Source organism: Squalius cephalus (assembly GCF_949319135.1).
Source record: "Squalius cephalus genome assembly, chromosome: 5".
NCBI lineage: Eukaryota > Metazoa > Chordata > Actinopteri > Cypriniformes > Leuciscidae > Squalius > Squalius cephalus.
In genome coordinates, this window is record NC_137126.1 from 23,824,617 (window position 1) to 23,845,538 (window position 20,922).

The 20,922-nt window shown below is 36.7% G+C and overlaps 1 protein-coding gene across 1 annotated transcript in view; it reads right to left on the reverse strand.

Moving 5' to 3' along the window:
* The window catches only part of dapk1 (death-associated protein kinase 1), a 71,207-nt gene that overhangs the window by 50,087 nt on the left and 198 nt on the right, over window positions 1-20,922 (reverse strand). Inside the window, exon 2 of the mRNA XM_079871420.1 lies at window positions 20,280-20,441. Coding sequence (XP_079727546.1) covers window positions 20,280-20,341 — 62 coding nt within the window. The 5' untranslated portion in view covers window positions 20,342-20,441. The remainder of the gene's footprint in view (window positions 1-20,279; window positions 20,442-20,922) is intronic.

Genomic DNA, 20,922 nt, shown 5'->3' on the forward strand with positions numbered 1-20,922 from the left:
CGAGCCACTTTACAAAGGGAACGGCAATTAATTGTCCATCTTATTTAAAGCCATGTGAAATGCAGAAGCACACAACAGTAAAACCTAAACACTGCATAAAATGCATTTGGTTTTGAATGACTGTAGATTATTGCTCAGAAAAGTGCACAATGAGACAGCTGTCAACACTTTTTAAAATGCACAGTATAGACATGGTCGATTACGAAGGACACCTACCAATTTTGCACGCTAGCTTGCTCATTTGAGCGGGAAATTGAAAAAGGCAAAGGAGAACAAGGAAGCAGAAAAAAAGAGAAATTCAAGAAACATTTCATCCCTTTCATTTTCAGAGTACAAAAAACACATATTGATATAATACAGCAGTCTATGAACCAGACGAGTACGGTATTCCTCTTAAAACCAGCAGACCATTGACCTTGGAACAGAACAAAGATGTACAATTCACAAGAGAGATCTGTGATGCCTACTGGACAGAAAAAATATATTGAACCTTGACGATAACGTTTTTTTTCCCCTAGTGAGCTGTTGGTTTTTTCCAGCTTTGGTTTCATTCCCTACGGTCTCACCTCAAGGAGTCATTGTCAGGCGGCTCAGGGAATGTTTGCGCTCCCATCTGCTTTTACAGTGTTTACACTGTGGAAACGAGATGCATTTTCACCTGGTGCCAAACTAACGTCATGCAAGCTTAGAATAGCAGCAGTGAGATGAAAGTGGTCTCAAAGGCCTCCATCCACATGCGTGAGGGGAAAACCCAACCAAAGGTTTCAACTCAGGTGGGATTCAACAACCAATTACAAGAAACTCTTTATTTAAAATCATAACTGCAACATCCAATTTGCAGTGTTAATTGCACTTGCACTTGTAAATAATGTAACCATATTGGTTAATAAAATATAATATATAATATAAAAAGTTACTTTAAGGGTCAATCACATAAGTTAAAAAAAACCATCAGGTTTAAAAGACATGCATTTCTTATTAATGTATTCCTTGTAATCATGTTGGTTTCTTATGGTTTTGGAAAACTGTCAATAAAAGTTTGCTTTGTAATTTAAAGACTAAAAATGGCATGTGGTGTATCCATCAAGTAAAAAGTAGTATCCCTTAAATTTTCTTACACCTAGAATACATTTGAGTTTACATACAATATTATTTAATTAATTATTTTTAAGTTTTAAAATATACTTTTAAGATAAAAAACTTGTTTACAAACAAAATAGAATTCAATAAATATTATTCATAATTACAAATGTACATATATTTAAATATAAATATATTCATAAATATTACATTTTAAAATCTGAAGTAATAGTCCTAGAAAGGTTGAATAATAAGATTTTCTTCTTGGAATTTTTTCCTTATGCTTGAGACACTAGAGTATTTTCAAATCTTAACAGATTTATTAAAACCGTGGGCAACAGGCATTAGGACAGTTTCAATATAAAAAATGATCGTAATTTTAACAGTAAAAGACTGTAAAAATGCTAATTGGTTAACAAAGTTTCCGTACTATATACTGTAAATAACTGTGATAGATCTAATGGTACATTTAATGTAATTTTACTGTAAAATACCGTTAAATTTACAGTTTTTGAAAGTGAAAAAGAACAACTCATTGTATAATTTACAGTGAAAAACCGTAAATTGTCATTCCCACAATTCCCTGAGTGACACTTCACATTTGATGTATTTTTGTTGAAATAACTATGTTTCTTCATAGTTTTCTTAGCTTTTTTCTAATCAGTTATGTACATTAGGGTTTTATGTTACATTTAATGTTGTTAAATTAATGTTTATTGCAATTTTTAATTTCATGTGTGTTACCGTGATGGTGTTTAATGTTTGTGTGAATCACACTGTGCAGCTTCTATATATTAGTATTAACTCTCTTGTGGAAGAGCTGCTTGTGATGAGCTTTGATTGATCATGTGACTCTCATCACTGCTGTGATTGGTGGTTGTCAGTGTATTGCAATGGTACAAAACAGATAGGATGGTAAATTCACATTATATCAGATAATAAAATATGGTTTATTACTGTAAATTTTTAATTTACCCCTTCAATAGGACGGTAAATTCACATTATATCAGATAATAAAATACGGTTTATTACTGTAAATTTTAAGTTAAGTCTGTAAAACCAATAACGTTGCTACCGTATTTTTGACGGTAAAGTTCTGGCAACCACAGCTGCCGTTTTTTTACCGTAAAAATCACGGTTTAATTTTTTACAGTGTACTCCGATACTCCGAACGTAGTACCAAGTACCAAGCCGATTGAAGTAATGATTTCACAGTGGCAATTCCACAGACACGAGATCTCATAGAAACTTGCGTGATCTAATGTGACTTCAGAAGAAAAACAAATATGGAGGATGATCGACGTCTTCAGCTGACTCTCCTGCATGTGTTTTGTTTTGCAGTGACAAACAAAAAAAACAGAAAAAGAACATGGGTGAAATCTTGGCTCAATCCTCCACTTTCGTGACATGTTTGTGGCTGCTATGTGGCTCTCATTGGCTATTGCAAGTATCCTGTCAGAGGCAGCCCAATCAAGTCAATTTGGGATTGGTAAGATTTTGGACAAAAGGTCAGTTGCGACAAGCCTCAAATAAGGCCAAGCTCCCCTGATCATTGCGGGATGCAAATTGGGCCCAAAATTGGGCTTAAAATCTTTGTTTGGCCAGCATTAAAGTGTGTGGCCAGCATTAATTATGCTTTTTTCCTTCATTATGATATTATAAAAATCAAATATACCATTTTAATATCGAAATAACAAACATGCTCATCATAGAAGATTTCTATTCAAGTCAAGTATGTATGAATTGAATTTAAGTATTTCTGAATAAATGAATAGATTAAAAAAATCGGTTGGATGTGGTTTTAAGTAGATGAAAGAAAAGCAAAAAGAGAGACAACATTAATACTAGTGTACATTTCAGATTGGCCTCTGCCTCGTCTGATAATACCTACTCTGTATAATCATGTCGACTGGGTTTCGACCCCTGCAAGCTTTATGACAAAGCAGCTTTTGTGCCGGCCCACCATTGGCTCGTCAGGCAGTTCAGTGGGGTGCCTGACTGGTTAGCACAACACTGGCCCCCAGATTGCTTTCAACAACCCCCATATTATTACACCCAAAGAGCCCAGCGATAAGAGTGGCTCATAATCTAAGCCGGTCTGATCCATAAATAATTCTGAATTCTGAAAGCACTACGGTATCAGGATTATCATACATTTTATCCCACCGTTTATTGAAAGCCTTGCACTTCTGAACTTTTGAGCAAGGGAGACACACCTGGGAATATGGCGCTGTTTCAGTTACCCTCATTTCCTCTCACTTCCTCGTGTCTCCAGTCCAAGCTGTTCTTATGCGAGACTTAGAAAACAAAGTTGCCTCCTGGCAGCAGACAGCCAGCGTTCCAGCCAAACATCTACTTTTTGAACCATCATAAAGGGATGGAGTGTAACTTGGCGTGCTTCAGATGGTGGGGCACAGCATTAGTCGTGCTGGATAGCTGGGGCTTAATTAATTACAAGATCTGTACAGAGAGTAGATTGAGCATGGAGTCGGCTACTAAGGTGAAAACAGCATGAAATTAACAAATGATGAAGGCCTTGAGCCATAACAGGCTGCCAGTGATTTGTCAATATCAAACAAGGCCAATGAGCTCACTTGTGCACCATACAAAATGACTCAAATTCGATTCCAATAGAGTTTGCCATTAGCATGCTGCTAAGCTAACAACATAATATTCTAATAAGGGGCTCTTTAAATTAGGGATGCACCGAAATGAAAATTCTGGGCCGAAACCAAAAATTCAGGATGCATTTGGTAGAAAACCGAAACCGGAAATAAATAATAAATCTTTCAATCTTTCAACATACCTTCTGTTGTTCACCCATGTTTATTTCGTGATGTAGAAAAGAGACGACGACATTTATTGTTCGAATTTCATAATAAAATTGACAAAATTTTAAAGTTGAGACTTTGCTTCATTTTAAATGAAACAAAGCACAAAGCTTTTTGCGATTACTGGACAGCAGATGCGCTACAAATGTTTAGTGAAGTTTAGTGTAGCACAGATTAAAAGATTTATGATACCATATCATTCATTACTGATTAAAATCAAGAAATTAGTATTGTCAATCCAGAGCTAGTGTCCACACAGCTGACATGTTTAACTGTTATAGCTTATCCATGTTGTTTGCATGAAATAGACGCTGAACACAGTCAAAACATGCCATCGGATCACTGATTTTCACATATCACGAATCACTGATCACTGTCTCGGTCACTGATTTTGGACCCTCCAAAACCATTTGGGCCCAAAACCGAAAATAGCTGTTTCAGACAAAAGTAGTCAAAATTTCAGTGCATTCCTACTTTAAATATGGCTCGTCAGTAATTTTTATAAAAGGTCAAAAGTAAAAACTTAGAGGACTGCAGTCTGAATTTTTCTGTTTATTTTAGCCACTGTTGCCTTTGGCTTGCTCAGTTGGGGATACTTAATTTAATTAATCAATCAACAATACTATTGATCAGCATTACCAAACGTGGACGTTTTACACTAGAAACAAACACTGATGTACTATTTTATTTAATACTGTGAAGCTGCTTTGATACAATCTGTATTGTGAAAAGCGCTATATAAATAAAGTTGTCTTGACTTGACTTGACTTAGTCATAGTACAGCTACCTGTTTTTGCAAGTGTGTATATCATATAATACACACTTATATAATTATCAAAAATATGGAGTCAGTAAAGAAAAGAGGTCTCTTATGCTCACAAAGACTACACGTATTTGATCAATAACTATTATATTCTAAGTAATTAAAAAAATAATACAAAAAATGAAAAAAAAATATTCCTATGATTCAGCATCATTACTCCAGTCGTCAGTCACATGGTCCTGCAGAAATCATTCTAATATGCTGATTTGTTGCTCAAGAAACATTTACTATTATTATCAATGTTTCTGTCGGTTAGTTTTAGTTTCGTTCAGTTTCTGTCATGTCTGTATTAGTTCTCGTTTGTTTCTATGGCAACTTATTTGTTGTTCATCATGTACAGATGTTCGTGATTTAGTTCCTCATTTCTGTGTTTAAAAATCCCCCTTTTTGTTTATTCTGTTGCCAGTTCACGTCAATGGTGAGTTTGGTGGTGCTTCCCTTCTGTTAAAGGAGAACTCCGGTCAATTTTAACATTGAGCTCATTTTTTTGTACATTTGGAGTGCTGTCAATACAGAGAACAACGACAAAAATCGGTGTTGCCTACACCGAGTTATCCTCTTTTTAAAATTTGCACCCTGTTGACTTCAGTGGGGCAAGTACTAAACCTGCTTTTAGCCTCTTAACATCCTTGATGTGTCATTACAAGTGCACAGAAAATGTGAGTGATTCCTTCTGAGTGAACACGAGTGAGTCTGACTGCAGTAGATGTGAAAGAAATGTATAAAAATGATGTTATTTAAGCCAGGCAAATACCTTTGTTTACATCCTGTTTTTCGGTTGAAGTCCAAAGTAGTCGATTGCCGAGTTCACGCGCGTGATCATAGGTATTAAACCTATGCGTGTGAACTCTGCAATCGACTACTTTGGACTTCAACCGAAAAACAGGATGTAAACAAAGGTATTTGCGCTGGCTTAAATAACATCATTTTTATACATTTCTTTCACATCTACTGCAGTCAGACTCACTCGTGTTCACTCAGAAGGAATCACTCACATTTTCTGTGCACTTGTAATGACACATCAAGGATGTTAAGAGGCTAAAAGCAGGTTTAGTACTTGCCCCATTGAAGTCAACAGGGTGCAAATTTTAAAAATAGAATAACTCGGTGTAGGCAACACCGATTTTTGTCGTTGTTCTCTGTATTGACAGCACTCCAAATGTACAAAAAAATGAGCTCAATGTTAAAATTGACCGGAGTTCTCCTTTAATAAAGCCTGTTTACCTTCATCATGTTCCTGCATACACCATGCTTTGCCAGAGTGTGACAGTTAGCCTTGCTGCTTAACATTTTGTGGAAACTTTGATTGATTGATTTTTCAGGAGTCTATAATGAATAGAAAAAAAAACAAAAAAACAAAACACACAACACCTTTTGTAACATTATTAATGTCTCAACTCTCACTTTTGATCAATTTGTCCATATACATCTGGACAGTTTTTTTTCTTTAGCTGCGAGTCGGCATTTTCAACCCTGAACGTCAACAAATCAAGTTTGTTCTGTCCTTACAAATGATTATCTGCTCAAATATCTGTCAGCTGTACTGGTTCCAATTGTGCAAGGGTTCAAAATACTTCAAGAAAGAGGATATGCAATTTTTTTCGTTTAGTTTTAAAGGGAAAGAGGAAGATTTTTTTTTAATCTGTTCAGTATGAAGGTTGAGATTTTCAAATGTATGAGCTTTCCCAGCTCAAAAGACAGCATTGCTGATTACCACCAACCAGATCAGATCACTAGTGAACATGGAACATCTTACAGTACGTGTGACTGTGCTGTTCACATTCAAATAAGCTTACAGTGTGTCTTAGGCATAAGCCACGTAGTGATTCCTAAATAAATTACCAACCAATCTGGGTTATCTGGTTTAAAAAAAAAAAAAAAAAGCAACAGTGCCATTGCAACTCTCAATACCTTTGGTCTTAACAGATTAATCAGCATTATCATCATAGAAGTGCAAAATGAACCATTTTAGAAATGCTGACTACACACATACAAACTGGTTGGGTATACCACTGCACATGCTGTCAGATCAATAAAGTGGTTTTAACACAGCGTGAAGATCACAGGCAATCTGCCAGTTTTCCAGGAACCAAAAGCACTTTTGCTGTCGATAAGTTACATTTACCAAATCGCTTTTATCGTTGCTCACTCAATGTTTCAATCTCAACTTTTGAGGTAAGAAACACATTTGGATTGAAAATTACCAAAGACAAAATCTGACAAAAAAATTGTGACAAAAATTGAACTTTAGCATAATCAGTTATACAAACATAATGAATTTGAACTGATGATAAAAGAATGTAAAAAAAAAAAAAAAACACAATTTTTAAAAGCTTCAGGCTTTGCAATACCATATTTAAAATTCCTTACATTAACAAATATAACATCTAACTGAAAAGCAAATGGTGGCTTTGTAATGCAATGCTGAATGTGCTCAGTATAGTCAGTATTTTCTGTAGAAATACAGCGATCCTCTTTTCCATTGGTGAACTGAGTTCTGTTTGGGTCAGAGAATAGTCTGTTGGAAGGAATCTGGCAAGAGTCTGAACTGACTTTTCTAGCCCGCTGATCCGGTCCAAGTGTAATTAAATAAGCCTTGATAGTGTCATCCCACGCAATTAAATGTGAACTGGGATTTGAAGAGTTTTTAGACTACAACACAGACACATTACAAAAAATCAGCCCACTTTCCCAATATTTCTCAACACAAAGCGAAAACATCTGACCAGAAGTATGAGCTATCAAAGCTTTGGCTACTCATATATGCCTAATGGCAACAGTGGGCACATATCTATATCTTAACACAAGAAATTAGCCCGTTTAGAGGTGCATAATTTTAAATGATATGTATACGTGAGTCATATACTGGTTCATTAGTGAAAAACGAATGTGGGTGGACAGTTCAGAGAGAAAAGAGCCCACTAATCTTTAGCGCCCAAACGGCACACGTTATGCAATAACTCTCAGTGCCGTAGTGCCACAGGAGTAACCAAGGAAACAGAGCTGTGGTTGGAGTAGAGCTGACACACTCTGAGGTTTGAGCTGAGGATATTAGGGCTTTAGAGGAAGATCGTCTGGGTTTGTGTGTGTGAACAATCAGCAGGAGCTGATAAGCAATCCTTCCTCAGAGACAGGTAACACTTAGACTGATGTGTGCTTGCCAGGTCACACTCTGCATGAAACTTTTACTGCTAAACATCCACTCTAAAATGTACACAACAGCCACAAGCTCACATAACATCATATTTTTTTTTATCCAATAATTTGAACTATTTGACTATTTTGACTTGTTCTTCAATAAAAAAAACATTACATTGGTGTTCAATGTCTACACTGGAAACACAGTTTTATCATCTCAGAATATTCATGAACACAAACCAATCAGCTCAGCTTCAGCAACAGGGGAAAATGTATAAAAAATAAAAATCCTAGTTTATTTTCAGCTAAAATCCTGTGGTGTAAATTGATTTTTATTTTATATATTTATGAAAAAACTGTTGTTAAATAGCTAAATAATTTTACTTTACAGTAGAATTTTTGCAGCACATCAAAAATATAAGTGTCTGTCAACTTAAAGGGATAGTTCACCCAAAATGAAAATTCTGTCATAATTTACTCATCCTCAAGTTGTTCTAAACCTGTATGAGTTTCTTTCTTCTGCTGAACACAAAAGAAGATATTTTGAAGAATGTCGGTAACCAAATAGTTGATGGCACCCATTGACTTCCATAGTAGGAAAAAAATACTATGGAAGTCAATGGGGTCCATAAACTGTCTGGTTACCGACATTCTTCAAAATATCTTCTTTTGTGTTCAGCAGAAGAAAGAAACTCATACAGGTTTAGAACAACTTGAGGATGAGTAAATTATGACAGAATTTTCATTTTGGGGGTTAACCATCCCTTAAGCATGTTACAACTGGTGTAGACATGGTGTTAAGCTTGACTGCTCTGTTGTTTAATGAAACAATACTCTTCTAAGGAATTGAAACTGACAGATTTGGTCACAAGGAGAAAGACAAAAGGCAATGCATGCAAAAACTCTATGCACCTTCTCTTTTTTTGTTTCGCAGTATATGAATAATATCTTATTATTTATTATTGATTACAGCAAGCACTCTTAACCTCACTGGTTAACGCAACTCATAGGCAAACATTTCCTTAGGGGAACTTCCTTCAATTGGTTGTCTCTGCATTGTCTCATTTGCATAAAATTAAACTCTACTCAACTTTGCTAACAATTGCTGTTACTCCTCAAAAAATTGTTTTACTAGTCAACAAAGCATGACCTATTTTCCAAAACTCCAAAAGTTTCTCAACACTGAGAATGAATAAATAAATGCCTGTTTCTCTAAACTTGAGCTTGTCAGTCATACATGATTTCAGTTTTAAAATCTGTGCTAACCTGCACATTATGTTGTGCTGAGGTGTTAAAGACTACGACTGGAAAGTGATATCCTGTTAAGGCAGTATTTTAGAGTAAACCCTAATTTAAACAAAGCTAGGAGAACAATACTCATATTTACTGTGTGTCTGTCTTTAATTTCTTCATTCTTCCAAAAAACAAAAACACCACCACAGTACAGTACAGTACAGTACATGGTAAAACATCCACCCCAACCCGTTTACCTTAAGGAGTTAGAAGTACTGTGACAACTGTACTGTCCTCACTTAAGAAATCAGTCAGTCAGACGGCAGGAGTGGAAGGGGGATCGTGCGGGATTTTGTGTTGCTGTCGATTTGCTGTCTCTTTTTAATGATAGGCCTTCCACATTTGTCAATTGTCAATCATCTCCGCTTGTTATTTGGGGAATGAACCCAGCGCTATGATTGGTCGAACACTTCTTCTTTTGCTGTTGCTTGATTTGAGTATACTGCGCGTACTTTGATGTCAAAATGGGTACCTGCTACGCAAAATGTATACAGGTTGGCAGGTCTGCAATTGTTTTCAACAAATTGAAAATAATAATAAACTAAATGTTTCTTGAGCAGCAAATCAGCATTTTAGAATGATTTCTGAAGAACCATGTGACACTGAAGACTGGAGTAATGATGCTGGAAATTCAGCTTTGCCATCACAGGAATAAATTACATTGTAAATATGAAACAAGTTCTTTTAAATTGTAATAATATTTCACAATATTAAAATTTTTACTGTATTTTCATCAAATTAATGCAACATTGGTGAACATAATGGACATCTTTCAAAAAACATTTTAAAAATTCTTAAAAACCCCAAACTTTTGAATGGCAATCTAAAAGGCAGAGTGTATTTTCTGATTGGCTACTTTAAAAGGCTGGGTCAGTCGTTTTTTTTTTTTTTTGAAAAATAACACTAGCTATGGTGATATCTGTGAAAACATAATTTTTCTTTGATTTGACCAGCAAGGCATTTGTCATGTCAGTGGAATGTAATTTTGTCCTTCAAGTGGATTTGAAGTCACAAAGAACACATTGTGTGAAGAGGCACCGGTGGCAAATGTGTATGAAATGGTCTGAAGTAGCCATTACTACTCTTGAGTCCTCAAAATCCAGCTAAAACACAAGCTTGCATTTGTAATTCAATCAAAACGGTGCAACCAATCAGAATATCAGCATTGTCCGATTAATTGGACTTCTCCCATGAGCATGAAGGACTGTCTCACATTCAGTCAATCAGAACTCATTTAAGGAAGCGTTGCTAATGGAGGAAGCCCCACAGATGACCGAGCCTAAATGATAGCTACGCCTGGAAAGAACCGGATAAATGGGTGGTTCCCATAGCAACCCAGGGGAGGAGACCTGAAGTCTGCTGCGGGCCTTATCTTCCAAATGCCCTATGTAGACAGAAACTGACATCCACCTGGTTTCGACGAATACTGCTTACTGTCAAAACATGAGTGCTAAAAACACATTCTGCGGCTTTAGTATTGACGTCTTAACAGAGGATACAGTGACTCAACCTCCTCCATAAAAGAACAATTATAAAGAAAACAAGAAAGCTTTTAGGAATGTGATCAGCCAGCATTAACTATTCTGGTCTCGCTTCAAGCAGCAATATCAAAGAATTGTGACAATGTATCATTTTAAATAGGGTCAAATACTTTGTCTAAAGTAAAAACAAAGCATAAAAATGGCACTAAAAGGCGAGTAAAATGATCAACAAGGCAATGACAATGGCTTACAAGATATAAAGAAAAGCACTTGATATCCAGCACAGGGAGTCTGAATTCCTTCCACGACATCACTTCACCAGTAGCTTAGCAACAGCATTAACAGTGCTGGTGCTCCGAGATTTGTGAGAAGAATTCATAACATGTTCACACAAATTTATTGCTGAATATTAACAAATGTGCCTGAGAAAAAGCTGTTTCGCAGCTCTTGCTCGAGCCACCTTTAGAAGATGCTGCCTATCAGTCGCAGTAATTTGCTATTAAGAATCATGATTCAGGAGGGGGATTCCCATTATTCATATTCATATGCTTACACTTGACATTAAATAGCCTCATCTATGGAGCTTATATTATGACAAAATTATTTGAATTTGAATTGTGTAAATTTGAATTATTTGCAAGTGTAATCTAACAAAATTGAATTTTAGGTGGTAGTTTAAATAGTTCTGAATTTGATTTTTTTTACCAATATTCGTAAATTCAAAATGTTTTTATGGCTGATAAAAAGGCTAAAACAGCGTCTTCACAGCAAGGGAAATGTTTGGAATAACAAGAAGGACTGAGTGTCACAGCTTGCCCTTTATATTGTACAACAGACCAATTAAATTAGGCAGAAACTTTTTATATGTTTGGTTGACTGTGTTTCATTTTGATAATGAGCAGTCTGCGATATGAAACAACGCCAGAACTGATACTATGTTGTGTGAGAGCGCGATGCGCCATCACTTGGATTTGTTTCACTGCTGGGAAATAACTTAATACTCTGTTATTTATAGTCATAGGCTACAGATAATATGACATCATTCGAAACAGTAAAATGTATATTTTTATTTGTGTACATTCAAAATGACTACAATGACTTTCATGCCATTGAAAAATAAATAAAACAACATGATGCGCTGCTTTAGCGCGTCTCGGTCTCTTTAGATCTTTCTGGCGCTCACCAAAAATGAACCAAAATACAGCGAATATCCTTCTTGGCGCGCCTAATTTTGAAAGTCAACATTTAGATTATTTAACGTTAAATGCATTATATATGTCACTTTGGAGTCACTTTGGAATAAATCACAGGTGTTTCATGATAAAACGTGACTTAGCCTATACAGTCCGGAAAATAGGCTATAGGTTATAGCAAATTCAGACCAACTGCTGGTCTACACAGAGAAAAAGCCCTTTCTAGGCTCTTCTGTTGTACCGAGCCATTCGTTAGTCTAGTTGTTTGATGAGAAAATTAAATGTAGCCTATAGTTACAATACACGCGTTAAGTTTTGTAAGCTCCGTGCAACTGCTGCAGCGGACTATTATTACTAGAATATTATAAATCTAATACTCAAGCTGTTTTCTCATTTTTCTACTCTTAATATTAAATAAAAAAACGACTGAACGAAAGATACACGGATTCTCTTGAACCACCACCGCGTTTGCGGCAGAAAACTACTGCAGTGCAGCCAAAATGCTCTGTTCGACTTATCTGAGATCCTTTACTCTTCCCTGTGGATGACCTGTGACCTACTTTCTGTAAGATCTGAATTTTTTTACTTTAATTTTTGAGATTGAATTTTAGAAAACTGAATTTGAAGTTCCGAATTTCTTCATCTTGAAAACTTGAATCTGTATTTTTTTAAACTGAATATTTGCAGTATAAGAATTCAGAACAATAAAACTAGCTGTTTGAAAATACAAGTCTATAAAATTCAGCCATAAAATATTTCAATTTGTTAAATTTCAAATGTTCAATATTCATTAAAAAAAATCAAATTCAGAAATATTTAAACTACCACCTAAAATTCAATTTTGTTAGATTACACTTGCAAATAATTCAAATTTACACAATTCAAATTCAAATAATTTTGTCATAATAAAAGCTCCATACCATCATGGCTGATGCGCACAATCATTACGTTGACTGCAGTATAAAACCAAGCACTGACTGAAGAAGTGTTGGCTGTGCAAATAAAGTTGATGAATCGACTATGATCTACTGTAGCAACACATCCTGGACTCTACAAGAGGTCTCTTGTGTGAATGACAACACCGTGATGTATTAACTCTTGTAACCAGCTGTGATGAAGCAGTATTTAAACCCACAATTATACCCACAATATGACTAGCAGGTGATTAGAATATAAGAAAGGCATGATGAATGGTTTCAAAATGTGAGTAACACTATGTCATGCTCATTGTGAAATAAAAACTGTTCAATTAGAATATTGTGTGTTAAAAAGCGTTCATATCTCAAAGTATAAAATAAATAGGCCTACAATTCAAATGTTATTAAGCAGAATATTATAATCTAACAGTTCAGTCAAGTCAGCTGTCAAAGGAGTGGCACAAATGTAACCAAGTTACTATGTACACTGTACACACATATTTAATTGTGTATAAACACTTGCCAACGCAGGCCACCCGCTGCATTCAATCCACCTGCACCCAAGCTCATTTCATTCTCAAGGTTTTCTGTTAATCACAGGAAACAAGAACATGACACAATGAAGGATCTCTATAATACAAAGCTATCTGTCAGCGTTATCATTAACCTTAGTGGCACAGGAACCAAATTTGAATTCTGACATCTTTGCTCATGGGCGGTCAGTTCAGGATAATGTTTTAGAGCCAATCCCCTGAGCTGTAAATGCTATTGGACAATTCACTATGAAGCCACAGAAAAATGATGGCTGACACAACACTGATGGGCAGAAATGCAAAAATGCACAGTCTCAAACTCTTCTACTACTGACTGTCCTATGCTGTGAAATTATGCATAAATGATCGGTCACGGGTAAAACATCTACTGTAATATAATGTAGACGTGATGCACGGATATCACATTTCTAGCTGATACTAATAATCCAATAATTATTTCAATCTTTTGGCCAATAACTGATGAAATTCATAATTTTTTGTCTAAATTGATTAAGAATAAAGCACTAACAACTAAAATCAAGTGAATATTCATTTTGATATTTTGCTAAAATAAATATAAACGTGTTAGGCAAAATTTGTAATAAAAAAATAATTATTGGGCAAGCAAGCATGCATAATTAAAAATTAGAAATTTGCCAATTTGGGCAAACGTAAACATTTCTAATATAGGCCTATAATTGATATGGTACCAACATACAAATAGCATTTCGGCAGAATGCATAGCTACATTTGAATGGCCATAAATTGAAAAAGATGCTTTATGCCACGCTAATAGCCAAAACCCACTGCACCTCAACAGCAGACAAAAAAAAAAAAAAAAAACCACATAAAAAAGCCATGTTTTCGTCAATGACTAACAATGGCTCTTTATTGGCACTGATTAACATGCTGTGGACAGATGTGGCCGGTTTAACCTTTGTACTATCCAGGAAACCCTTTTAAGATGGTTAGTTTGGGATGCTGGGGGGAATATATTTTGTATCCTCAAAAGCTGCATTCACCATGCCAAACAGAAAATGACAGACATGGAAAAAAAACTCCTATTTTCCCTCTTGTCTTACACATGCTTCACTGGTCAAGACTAATACTTCACAGCAGGATTGTCTTACAGTGTACCATGACCCTGCCGGCACGCTCGCTCACAAATGCTCTTGATCTCATTCACATTCTCACACTCTCACCCCCACAAATCTCATTAGGCTTCACAAGAGACACCCAAACTTCACCCACTGAACACACACAGACAGACGAGTAGCTACGTTTATGCACTAGTGCACTCTGAATGATGCTATGTGTGCATAGCCACTCATACCAGCAGATATCTTCAGCATGATAGAGGGCTAGAGTCACATCCATGAAGGGAAATTAATATATAATGGACCTATAAGATGTTTTGGTTTGGTCTATATATATATATATATATATATATATATATATATACACACACTCACCTAAAGGATTATTAGGAACACCTGTTCAATTTCTCATTAATGCAATTATCTAATCAACCAATCACATGGCAGTTGCTTCAATGCATTTAGGGGTGTGGTCCTGGTCAAGACAATCTCCTGAACTCCAAACTGAATGTCAGAATGGGAAAGAAAGGTGATTTAAGCAATTTTGAGCGTGGCATGGTTGTTGGTGCCAGACGGGCCGGTCTGAGTATTTCACAATCTGCTCAGTTACTGGGATTTTCACGCACAACTATTTCTAGGGTTTACAAAGAATGGTGTGAAAAGGGAAAAACATCCAGTATGCGGCAGTCCTGTGGGCGAAAATGCCTTGTTGATGCTAGAGGTCAGAGGAGAATGGGCCGACTGATTCAAGCTGATAGAAGAGCAACTTTGACTGAAATAACCACTCGTTACAACCGAGGTATGCAGCAAAGCATTTGTGAAGCCACAACACGCACAACCTTGAGGCGGATGGGCTACAACAGCAGAAGACCCCACCGGGTACTACTCATCTCCACTACAAATAGGAAAAAGAGGCTACAGTTTGCACAAGCTCACCAAAATTGGACAGTTGAAGACTGAAAAAATGTTGCCTGGTCTGATGAGTCTCGATTTCTGTTGAGACATTCAGATGGTAGAGTCAGAATTTGGCGTAAACAGAATGAGAACATGGATCCATCATGCCTTGTTACCACTGTGCAGGCTGGTGGTGGTGGTGTAATGGTGTGGGGGATGTTTTCTTGGCACACTTTAGGCCTCTTAGTGCGAATTGGGCATCGTTTAAATGCCACGGCCTACCTGAGCATTGTTTCTGACCATGTCCATCCCTTTATGACCACCATGTACCCATCCTCTGATGGCTACTTCCAGCAGGATAATGCACCATGTCACAAAGCTCGAATCATTTCAAATTGGTTTCTTGAACATGACAATGAGTTCACTGTACTAAAATGGCCCCCACAGTCACCAGATCTCAACCCAATAGAGCATCTTTGGGATGTGGTGGAACGGGAGCTTCGTGCCCTGGATGTGCATCCCACAAATCTCCATCAACTGCAAGATGCTATCCTATCAATATGGGCCAACATTTCTAAAGAATGCTTTCAGCACCTTGTTGAATCAATGCCACGTAGAATTAAGGCAGTTCTGAAGGCGAAAGGGGGTCAAACACAGTATTAGTATGGTGTTCCTAATAATCCTTTATACATATATATATATATATATAATATATATATATATATATATATATATATACACACTATATATATACACTATATATACATATATATATACACACACACAAATGTTTTAGTTATTTGGTTGAATGCCATGTCAGTAATTTGATGGCAAAATCTAGGTAAAATAAGTTATAAATATAAATAAGCGTAGGTAACATCAGGCATGAATTATCCACTATGGTGGGTAAAGAAAATTAATCTCCCACACTCCGAACCTCAACACCAGCACCCTCTGACACATTTTACTGGGGAGCAAATATAGGTCAACAACAAAAAACTTGCATATTCTGCATGTCATTACGGGGGGGTAGAGACATTGTTAAAGTGGCCCTCATCAAAACTGCTTGGGATCTCAGCTTTTTGGAGGAATCTCATTGGTGATCTCAGCTTCTTGGAGGAATCTCATTAGAATCACAGTCCGGGTAATAAGTTCTCTGTAGCACACTCTTCAAAACTACACAGTCAGAAGCAATGCCTCTTGAAGTGATGGTGAGATCCAGCAAAATCTGCTCCTCCCCTTTCACACACACAGCCAGAGCAAACAGACACAAAGGGGAACCAATTAGTGGCAGGACAGACCGAGAGCAGCCAGCATTATAGTCGGTCTTAGAGACTTAATGTAATAGAGTAGCGCAGATATCATTACTGAGTGAACTGTAAAATGAGAGGAGTTCCTTATTGGTTGGGAATTCATCTTCGCTTTTAGCATTAGCGCTAAAGCTGATATTTATCTTCTAAGATTGGGCTAGAAACGATCCATACTGAAATGGATAGACAGACAGACTCCCATTCAAAAGTTGTTCAGTAATGTTTAATGTACATTTAATATGGTGAAGCGCTTGGAATCTTGTTTTAAGTATGAGTGGAACTTTAGCGTTTGGGGTTGGACTAGGAATGGGATCCAATGAAAGATGTGGGGCAGTGTTATTTTAATATTATTTATATACTATTATAGTTTTTATTCATATTTTGAATTTGCTTTTATCATTTCAGTTTTACTTTTATCTTTTGACATTTTTATTATTTTTTGTTTAACGTTTCAATTAATTTTCATATTTTCAGTTAATAATTTTAGTGCTTCAACTTCAGTTCTACCTATCTTTTAGTTTAAATAAATATGGGTAACCAAACAGTTGATGAACCCCATTGACTTCCATAGAATTTTTTTAAATAATTTTGTTGGTTCATCTTAGGTCTGACAGAAAGTAACAATAATGTATATAGTAATATAGCCTAGTATAAATAATATAGTATCATACATATACACACATATACATATAACATACAATCATACCTTAATTCAAACTAAGAATAAGGAAAACACCAAACAAGTATAGTTATACACACAATGGCTGTTATACACATACAAAAAGAAATCAATAAATAATAATAAAATAGAAAAACCCAACTGCCCAACTGTTTGGTTACCCATATTCTTCAAAATATTTTCTTGTTTTCAGCAGAAGAAAGACATTTATACAGGTTCAGAACAACTTGGGGGTGAGTAAATTGTGACAGAATTTTCAATTAACAAGTTTCAATTAACAAAAATGTTTTAGTGGATGATAATAACCCTAATGTGAGGGAAATTTGGAAAATTGTATTCGCTATGTTGGTGCAAAAATTACACACACCACCTTCGAGATGCGGCAGCTCATAGTGTTAGTCCATGAAAAGCAGTGCCAGCCGAGACCCCCGCTTCAAATTTAGCCAACAGACCACTGCTCCTCCTACTCTGAGGAGGACCACCCGGAGCAGTTCCCATCAGAATAAAGAAACCTCCTCACTTAAGAGCTTCCATGGGCCGAAGCCTCATAAGCCCCACAAAGAGAGCCTGTATGTTTAACCTTACAGCCCGAGTAACACACAAGCACAGAGTAAGGCCTCAATGCTGGTGGGGTACGCTTAACCATTTTGATGAGGCATCAAAGCTAAGCCCTGAACATGGTGAGGAGGGTAAAGAAATTAATGGCTGATTTAGGAACAGTGAATGATGTTCTTGGTCCTGATTTGGAGGTTTTGTTAGTGAAGGAGGGAATGCAGAATGAACTTAAAATGTGCCAGTGGGATACAATGATTGTTGGTCTTTTTGTTTTATTTCAGACTATTTTGTACGCAGAAGCTGCAATCCATTCATCCAATAGTGGGATTAGTAGCTCTATGGCATAACCAAAACTAATCACTAGTCATGAAGTTGTCATGGTGAAACCATAATATTCAAATGTTTTGTCTTCAATACTATTCAAATAATTTGGAATATGTAAAATGTCACATCATGCATATGAATAAAAATTCAAGGACAGCATAAAAACACAATACTCAAGCAGACCTACAAAACATTTCAAGCAGGTGTTTTCAATCAAACATTTAAATTTCAAAGATTACCAATAAATAAAGGGATGGTTCATGCATATTTAAATAGTTAAAACACATAACTGTCAATTAAAAGCTGTCCAGACTTAAACATGAAATCAATGCTCATGAATATGCGCATTTTAAAAACAGCATTTTAACACCAAATCAACTAATAGCAAATAACCAACCTCAGATGTTAGACACACAATCCCTAAGAGTAAAGCAATACTGCTTTCTTATACTTCTCTATTATAAAATAATTCAGTAATAACTGGAGGAAACTACTTTGCAGTTATTGAGTCAATTATGCAATAAGAACGACCAACAGATGCTGTCATCCCTCAGGAGCCAATGACAAGAACATCTTCAGCATTCGATTCAAATTCTCCTCAGTATGTTTACACATTATGCAACCGATTTTAGCGAGCGTGAGCAATGCATCTGCATCCTATAGGCTGTTACGTGAGCACTAACAGATAAAATATTTCTCTTAAATACAACAACAGCCTGATTTCCCACAACCCACACAAGGAGCAGACTCATCCCTATGTGCGTGGTGATTTATCGCCCACACACACAGCAGTCAATGGGAATCCGAGAAACTGCATTCTCATGAAAATCAGTTCAAAAGAACATCCATCTCTTGACCACCAATGCTGAAATGTTACACAATATTACACAGCTAATATTACACAAACACTACATTTTGAGGATGTAAAATTTATTTGGACACTGCAACGGATGTGACTTCACGCTCTGTGGCGTCTTTTTTGTTCTTCTTCTCTGTTGTTCTTTTTTGGCGTCATAAATTCAACATACAATGAATAACAGTCAATCTAAAAATGTAAAAATATACAATCTACTCCACTTCCCTGCAACGCTGCAAATCTGCAGCTTTAAAATTTGTGTTCTTAAACAGTGGAAAGCAGCGAAATGTGAAACTTCTTCACGTGAGCATGCCTATGAATGGAACGAAAAGTGTTGTGTGACCGTCCCTTAATAAGAACTGAGTCGCGATACCCTGCAAAATTAAATCAATTGCTGACTGGATGTCCTCAAAAGCCAAATTATTAAGTAAAAATGCAATTGTCGTTGAGTCGCAGAATAGCAGACTAACCCAATTTGTCTTGATCAACCTCTCAAGTAAGGCTCCCAGAAGAGAATTTGGGCTTTCACAGCCATCTGAGCCCCATTAATCAATAAATGCCATTGGAGATCATTATAACTAGGAATGTATGAACATCTGCTAGAGTGACAACCAGTGATTTCCTGGCTCCGGGGGGGTTTGGGACGCCCAATAATGAGCTGAGACCATCCTGGCAACAACCCCACCGAGGTGCCATGGTACAGTAATTGTGACACTTAAGATATAGTAAATACCATGGTACTAAATGGTACTGACATGGTAGCTTAAGCAACTTCAAAGAGTAGCTACCATGGTATTATCATTCCCTAAAAACCTAGGGTAATACCATGGTACTTTTAGGTACTTTTTTAGTAGTACAGCCCATCTCGAAAGACCTATGCACCACCTTAAAGCTCTCTTGTGTATGCTGATTGAACAACAGTAGATGGTGTATTAAATGGTTCATTATAAAAAACCAAAAAGGTTCTTTCTTGGAATATATGGTTCCATGAAGAACCTTTCACATCCATAGAATTTTCTATTACACAAAAGATTCTTTATAGTGGAAAAGGTTATTCAGATTATTAAAATGTTATTCACAGTAAGAAAAAAAGGTTCTTCTGGAAGTGTCCCCAAAATTGCTGCGAAAACTCTCTTTTGGAACCTTTATTTTTAACAGTTTTCATAAAGTTCATTAGAAATAGATCTGTTTCATAAATGTATATGCATATAATTCCTCCAAAACAACCAACTGCATGAAATAAATGTCACCTAACGCCCAGAAATCATCACGTACCTCCCGAGTTCGTCTCCAATCTCGTAATAATCCTCCACATTCTCCTGGTTGAACACGGTCATGGTGTTCCTGGGCGCTTCCAGCTCTCCGGGATTCCCAAAATCAGCAGCCCATCTCTGTCAACCTAATGACAGTTTGCGGCGAACCCCTCTCATATTCGCTCTGCGGAGAGAGAGAGACCCGTGAGAGAAACGCGCGTGTTGTGCGTAAAAACGCTCAGTGTCTTCTCGACTTGTATAAAAACCTCTTCTGAGCCACTGACTACACTCACAGCACGTCAACTACTGTTTGTGTACGCTTAGACGGCTTTAGCCAGTGGGTGGAAACTAGTAAACCTCATACGGGAGAAGGTAACAGAGGTTTTGCTAAGGCGTCCACGGCGATTGGCGTTGCCAAGTGAACAGCGCAGCTTGATATGTGTGTGTGAGGAACTGCTCGTGATCATACATAACCCCTGTGTTCACTCACCACGGCAAGAAAACTGACAAGATAACCAAATAACATTGTGTAGGCTGTTGGTACACCATATAAAATGAAAATGTTCTACGCCCTCCCTTTCAGGTTTCATATCGTTAGAGAAACCTGACGTGTTCCTTCATTACCTCCACGGTCTAACAAAGTATAGCATGCTCTTACCGGTAAT